General features: G+C 52.9%; 1 protein-coding gene across 11 annotated transcripts in view; it reads right to left on the reverse strand.

Moving 5' to 3' along the window:
- Positions 1-7,500, reverse strand: part of tanc2a (tetratricopeptide repeat, ankyrin repeat and coiled-coil containing 2a) — a 101,136-nt gene that overhangs the window by 13,746 nt on the left and 79,890 nt on the right. For 10 of the 11 annotated variants that reach the window (XM_081716545.1, XM_081716549.1, XM_081716543.1 and 7 more), the window contains 7 exons: positions 6,046-6,171; positions 3,944-4,222; positions 3,677-3,801; positions 2,094-2,325; positions 1,427-1,596; positions 1,044-1,322; positions 296-627 (listed from right to left, as the gene is read on the reverse strand). In XM_081716545.1, coding sequence (XP_081572671.1) covers positions 296-627; positions 1,044-1,322; positions 1,427-1,596; positions 2,094-2,325; positions 3,677-3,801; positions 3,944-4,222; positions 6,046-6,171 — 1,543 coding nt within the window. Of the gene's footprint in view, positions 1-295; positions 628-1,043; positions 1,323-1,426; positions 1,597-2,093; positions 2,326-3,676; positions 3,802-3,943; positions 4,223-6,045; positions 6,172-6,599; positions 7,396-7,500 lie in introns of those variants that run through there. The other variant, XM_081716550.1, reaches the window with a different exon arrangement.

Here is a 7,500-nt window from a genome sequence, read left to right on the forward strand (position 1 = left end):
ATCTAACTCACTCACAACTTGCCCCCGGAGCCCAGGCACTGTGCAGGGCTGCCCCTGACGTATGAGCAGGGCAGACAGAGAGAGAGCTGAATCAGGTGGGTTAAAGCAGCTGGAACCAGGTCACCGATGTAGCGCATTGACCCCATGTCCCCCTAGTGGACAGCCTGTTAAACATTTCTGAGGGAGGGCATGAATCACAAGCTGGGTCTGCCTCTGAAAACGGACTCCTCCCACCTTGACCTCTCACCCTCTGATGGCCACGAACACCCCAACCCCCCATCCCACGCCCTCTGACCTGGGGTCGCAGAGAAACTTGGTCTTCTCGCCGTCCTCTCTCCAGATCAGCCACTCGCGGAAGGAGGGGTGGGCGAACATGCGCGTGCCGTCGCGCCTGCGCACCAGGAAGGACGCCAGGTGCTCGGCGCGTTGCTGGAAGTCCTCCCAGTCAAGGGCGGAGCCGCGCACGACACCGGCGTTCACCGCGCCGAAAGCCTGCTCGTCCGTCAGCGGGTGCAGGGACGCCACGGCCACGTTGAGCAGCGGCAGGGCGCGGTCGAACGAGGACTGCGTAGGGAAGCGCATGTTCAGCTGCAGCAGGTACACCTCCGCCAGGCTCACGGGTACCACCTGAACACACAAACACACAACAGTTTACGTCCCCAGGCAGCTTGGACAAAATCAGACAGATCACAACCAGTCCTCAAAGAAATTGTTTAAAACTCTTAGCGGATGACTTTCCTAGTATAGCACTAGATCCGAAACAACAGGTCATGATAACCTTATTCCAAGCTGCGCCAACCTCTGTGCCGGGCTGTGCCATGCTACCTTCTACAGCAGTTAACCTTGATATGAGGCTAACACGTTAACCGCCACACTAAGCTACGCTAACCTACCTTCACGCTAGACTATGCTAATCCCCACACTAGCCCTCTAGGCCAGGCTATGCTAACATTCACACCAGACTATGCTAATCTCCACGCCAGGCTATGCTAGCCTCTACACCACACTACGCTAACGCCGCTCGGTGAAGCCTCGCCTCCCACCTTGTAGCTGGAGCTCTTGAGTACCAGGTAGCCCTTCTCGATGAGGTCCAAGGTGAGCTTCAGGTAGAGGAAGGAGCCACGGCTGAGGCCTTTCAGGTGCGCACTGAGCTTCGAGAAGGCGGCGTTGTCCAGCCTGCCGTTGAGTGCAACGTTGTTCTGGATCTCCTGGCTGGACTGCAGGCGGTGCAAGATGTAGTTCTGCAGGTCCGAGTCCACGGAGTCGCCCTCCTCCAGGCGGTCCAGGGAGATGCGGTGGAAGGGCAGAGGAAGGGTCACATCCTGAAGGGGAGGAGGAGAGATGCCGACGTTACGCCATTCGCCTTTAACGGAACCTGCGAGCGGGAGGGAGGAAGCACTGGTGGCCCGGGCGCGTGCGGCCTCACCTGCAGGGAGGTTCTGACCGTCACCACCAGCTTGAGCCAGGCCGGGAACTGCTCCATGCTCTTCCACAAGAAGGAGACGATGGTGTCGCCGTAGTCCGGCTTGTGGAACTCCGCCTCGTTCAGGCCGTCGATCAAGACGATCAGATCCTCGTCATTCGCCACCTTGCGCTCTGCGAAAGACCAGGCCGCATGTGTGTGCACGCGCGCGCAGGTGGGCGCGAGTGTATGTGCATGAGTGGGTTTGTGAACGCATTTATTCAGTTTGCGGATGTATGTAAATACTTCAATCTGTGTAGATGAGGATGTGTTTATATAACCAGATACTGTGATGTGTTTGTGTATGTATTTCTCTGTGCTGTGAGAATATCGCGCATGTGTAAGTGTAAGTGGGGTATGTGTTAATGCATATGTATGTGTATGTATGTGCATGCATAAGTGTGAACGTGTGTGTGTGAGTGTGTGTGCATGCACGAGTGTGTGTGAGTGTGTGCGTGTGCGCTCGCGAGTGTGTGTGTCTGTGTGCGAGTGCGTGTGCGCGAGTGTGTGTGTGCGCGTGTGTGCGCGCATGCACAAGTGTGTGTGTGTGTGTGTGTGTGAGTGTGCATGTGTGTGTGCATGCGTGCGTGTATGTGTGTGTGCGCGTGAGTGCGTATGCGCGCGTGAGTACCTCTGTGCAGGGCGTGGAGGGGCTCCAGCAGGCCCCGGGTGAGGGCGGTGAGTGGGTCCTGCACACAGGCCCGTAGGCTGAGCAGACTCTGCAGGTGCGGCTGGGTCTGCAGCAGCTCCCGGTAAGCCTGCATCTGCGGCGCCCGGCACAGCAGAGCCGCCACGTTGTGCACGAACTCGGGCACCAGACACGTGTAGGCGTTGTCTGCCTGGCAGTAGTGGTACGCCACCACCTGCACACAGGCGAGAGCAAGCCTTAGCACACTGGTACTGTACCACTTGCACGGAGGATCACCTGGCTGTTGTAGTTAAATGTCAGTTAAATATGTAGAACAGGGAGGGTCTCTAATGGCTGTGGTGAGGCACTACATGGCTATAAATTTTTGATAAGGTAACAGAGCACCAATAAAACTGCTTCAAACTGAGAGAGAGAGAGAGAGAGAGAGAGAGAGAGAGAGAGAGAGTGAGAGCCAGACAGACAAGGGAATCTGGGGATGATGGTTCATTAAACAGCACAGAGAGAGACAAACAGAGACCTCAAAAGGAAGAAAGGCAAGACAAAATGGAGGATAAAAGCAATGTAGAGAAAAGAGAGCAGAAGGGCTTCTAAGAGTGAATTACTGAGAGAAGAAGAGAGAGAGAGGAAGGGAGAGAGAGAGTTATTTAGGGCTGTTGCATTAGCAGTGTGTTTTCGCTGCTGGGTAGGAACACTGCCAGCCATACGCTCCTCTAGAGCAGGATCCTCCTCTACAGCCGTACGCTCCTCTAGAGCAGGATCCTCCTCTACAGCCGTACGCTCCTCTAGAGCAGGACCCTCCTCTACAGCCGTACGCTCCTCTAGAGCAGGACCCTCCTCTACAGCCGTACGCTCCTCTAGAGCAGGACCCTCCTCTACAGCCGTACGCTCCTCTAGAGCAGGACCCTCCTCTATAGCCGTACGCTCCTCTAGAGCAGGACCCTCCTCTAGAGCAGGACCCTCCTCTATAGCTGTACGCTCCTCCACAGCCGTATGCTCCTCTAGAGCAGGACCTTCCTCTACAGCCGTACGCTCCTCTAGAGCAGGACCCTGGTCTACAGCCGTACGCTCCTCTAGAGCAGGACCCTGGTCTACAGCCGTACGCTCCTCTAGAGCAGGACCCTCCTCTAGAGCAGGACCCTCCACCTCACTCAGCCCCGAGGCCTCTCTGCAGAGTGTGCAGAGTGTCTGGCCACTGGGCCTGTTCTATCACACCCCTAACACCATCTCCACCCCACACACCCACACACTCCCGACATCCCCAACACCATCACCGTGGTGTTTCCACCATCCCCATTCTCATGCAGGTCTCTACCGTGCAGCACTGTGTGTGTGTGTGTGTGTGTGTGTGTTTGTGTGTGTGCGTGTGTGTGTGTGCGCGTGTGTGTGTGTGTGTGTATCTGTGTTTCTGTGTGTTTGTGTGTGCGTTTGTGTGTGTGTGTGTGTGTGTGTGTGTGCGTTTGTGTGTTTGTGTGTGTGTGCGTGTGTGTGTGCGTTTGTGTGTTTGTGCGTGTGTGTGTGTGTGTTTGTGTGTGTGTGCGTGTGTGTGTATGTGTGTGTGAGCTCACCTGAGAGGCCACTCTCCTGAGTGCCTCCTCCTGACGTCTCCTCATCTCCGGGGTACCCGGGCAACTGCCCCCAACCAGGGTGCCATGGGCCACCTGAGACTGTCCGAGGGGCAGTGTGTCCCCGTCTGAGCGAGGACAGAGACAGACGTACACAGCAAAGACGCAGGTTTAGGGTACAACAGGAAGATAAATCCACTGCATCTTAATACTGGACTGGTAAAGAGTCATGGAGAGCTCATTCTCACACACACACACACAGATGCTCACGTTTAGGCGAGGCATGTGGGCTGTCCGAGGCGATCTGCCTCATGCGATTGCCATGGCAGCTGAGCGCCACCAGGCGGGAAACGATGGCCGTTTTGCCAAAGCCCACGTTGCCCACGATGACCACGCCCCGACTGGTCGGGTCGCTGCCGCGGAGACGGGCGTCCACCTCCTGGAAGAGCCATTCCCGCCCGACGAAGACGGATTCGGGTGTCACGCTGGGTACCTCAAACAGCAGTGGCTTCAGGGCAATGTCTGGCGGGCGGTACGGGGTGAAGCGCACTGCATTGTGGGGAAGGCACCAAAAAGAGCATAAGTCAGTTTTCTCACAGCACTCAGGCCAGAGAGGCTGCAGTTGCCGTGGGGGACAGCACATAAGCGCAGAGAGTTTCACCGACAAAAATAACTCACGTTAAAAAAAAAGAGCCTTGCACTCCGGCTCTGACCGTGAGCTATGGGGCCTTCAAATATGCCTTTTCAGTTTTTAGGTCAGTGGGTGAAAGCTGTTTAGACACTGGTGCATAAGGCACATGAACAAGTCAGGCAACCGAGCCGTAATAACATCACGGCACCAGTAGATGGCAGCCGGCGCACCCTGTTACTGTCGCGCCCGCAGGGGAGAGAGAACAAGGTGTGAGGCAGTGGAATCAGGAACCACATGCATCCGTCACCAATGGTTGCCACGGTTACAGAAACCACGCAAGCGGATGTTTATTTACAGTCGATGTGTCTGCTGTGATTCTCCAATGTCTGAATGAAAATATGACTGGAACTTCAGCTCTGTGTTGAAATTAATCGAAACCCAGTAATCTGAAACTAAACAGCTGGAATTATTATCATCATCATTAGTAGTTTTAGAAGTGACATTTTTATTGTTATTATATTGTTGATTTGGTGTTTGAATGAACTGAAATTTATATTATGTAACACACTTAATATTCATTATGTCGATTCTCATATGCATTCCATGTTTGCGATTAAGCCTCTGAATAATCCTCATAATGCATATTTAACATTCATTACTGTAACCCTCTACATTTTTGTGATCATGAAACATACATATTCATAATCACCACCCTGATCAACACCATCATCTCAAGTAATCAACTCCATCTCCATCAATCTCACTTAATTCAAATTAGAATTATCTGTAAGGATCATCTACTTCAATAATATCATAATTCTTTTAGTCAATGTGATGATAAGGATATGCATCATCTTATTTGCATATTCACAATCAGTCACAGCATATGTAAATGAGCAGAGGTAAACAAGGTGGAACAGAGCAGCACTTACGCGAGTTTGTCTGCCAGGTGGGGGTGCAAGTGGAAGCTATTAGCAAGGAGAAAGAGAAATGAGAGAGAGAGAGAGAGAGAGAGAGACGGAGAAAGACAGAAGAGGGAGAGTAAGCGAGAGAAGGGGAAAAGCCAGAGAGTGCAGTGGGTGACCAGAAGATGAACCGTTGCCACAGAGCAACAGGGGGGAGTGAAGGAGAGACACAGGTTCACTCAGACTACTCTGCCGTTCTGTAACCTGTATGCTGTGTGCTCAGCTGGGTTCTGCATACAGAGGACACATGCTTTATATTTCATGTTGGGTTTTGTGTATGGTGAGTCCAGCAGGAACTGTGTGTATGCGCGTGTGTGTTCGGATGGGTCCAGAACTGTGTGTAGCATCTTGCACTTCCACGTATGAATAAGTAGTCAGTCTTTACCGTCCACTTACAGGAAGTGCCGCTAGCATGTAGCAGCGGTTGCTCCTGGAGACTACAGCAACTGCTATCGCCATGGAGCTCACTTACACAGCGGCTCTGTGACCCAGCGCTAGCGCTAACGCTAACGGTGGGATAGCAGTCCGGTAGGAGGTGAATAATGGCACGACAGGCTGGGGGAGGGGCGGCAAACTTGTATGTGGTACATCGAATACCTCTGCAGACGCCAGAGGAATGTGTGTGCCAGGTGAAGTGGCTGAATAACAGTAGAGTGAAAACCTGGCATGGACGCTACGTGAGTCATTGATAGGAAGGGGTTAACTCGGACCCAGGACAGCCACGTGCAGACACAGACGTAAACACGCGGGCAGAGCCACACACGGCCCTCACCCACCTCTTAGGTCCTGGCCGGGGCGTGCGGCCCCCGAGTTCTGGCGTGGCATGCGCAGTGACGTGCGTAGCGGGGCCTGCCTCTGCTCGTCGAGGAAGGCGAGGTCCTCCAGGTGAGCAGAGCTAGTGGCTGAAAGAGAGAGAGAGAGAGGTTAAAAGTTTTAGACTTTAAACATTAAAGTGCGTTCTTATGTTTTGGCAGTCGTGTGTTTGATACGGCGATGAGATTTTGTACTGAATGAGAACTTGGAAGAAAGAGGGACATACATCATAGACTCTTAAACAGACGGCACATATTTTGCTACAAATCCTCCTTCCCCAGCAGCTAAAGGGGAGCTCGCCCAAGCACGGTCACACACTCCACTGCTCCTGACTGGGCCGTCCGCCCCAGGCATGTTCTCAGAGGTCTGTACAAGCGGCGTGTCAGAAATGACACACGCAGGCAGGAAAACGCTCACCCGAGAGCTCCAGACACAAAACCACCTGACCACACAAGCCGAACACACTGGCACCAATTCAGAAGGAGGGGTGGAAGAGCCCCCACAGCCGTGTCCTTACCGCGCTGAACACGCCTGCTCAGAGAGGAGGAGGAGGAGGAGGAAGAGCAAACGACGTAGGATGAGGGTGAACGCCGCACAGCATCGTAATGTCTGAGCAAGCCAGCTCTGAGAATCTGCACTGGTTTGTGTGTGTGTCTGTGTGAAAATGGTGAGGAAGTCCATCTGGTCAAAGCACAGACCAAAACAACACAGTATCACTTCCTTCCTCACCGGAAAGGTGTGTGTGTGTGTGTGTGTGTGTGTGTGTGTGTGTGTGTGTGTGAGAGAGAGAGAGAGAGAGCGAGAGAGAGAGAGAGCGAACAACCATGCTCTTTCCGTGTATGTGTGTGAGAGAGGAAAATGTGACTTTAGGCACCCACACTCACAGTCACAAAAATCCCCTGTTCCTCCAATTCTCCCACTATCACAGCACCGCTGCAGTTGCCCCTGCTCTCCTCTAGGGGGCAGCACACTGCGCCACCCACTCACTAGCCCTACTCACTCAATGGCTTTAACCAAATAGGGATTTTCAAGGATCTAAACGCACATCTGCATGTTCATTTGCTTTTTTTCTACTTCCCTGTCATTTCTGAATTCTGTCTATCTCTGCTCTTTGTCTAATGCTCTTTTTCTGTGCTCTCGCTCTAAAATTATTGGCAAGAACTGTAATTAACCACTGGTGCCAAAATGGTTAACAGAATTATTAACATTAAAAGTGATAAAACAGTCGTGAAAGGGAACAGATATCTCTGTGGTGGAGTGTGTGTGTGTGTGTTGCCCTGGATTTGGGCTGCAGTGTGGCAGTGGGGCACGTGGTCCTTGAACCACTGTGAAAGAGTGGTGTGTGTGTGTGTGTGTGTGTGTGTGAGTGTGTGTGTGTGTGTGTGTGTGTGTGAGTGTGAGTGTGTGTGTGTGTGTGT

The sequence above is a fragment of the Electrophorus electricus genome, chromosome 6 (assembly GCF_041902795.1).
Source record: "Electrophorus electricus isolate QZ-2024a chromosome 6, ASM4190279v1, whole genome shotgun sequence".
NCBI lineage: Eukaryota > Metazoa > Chordata > Actinopteri > Gymnotiformes > Gymnotidae > Electrophorus > Electrophorus electricus.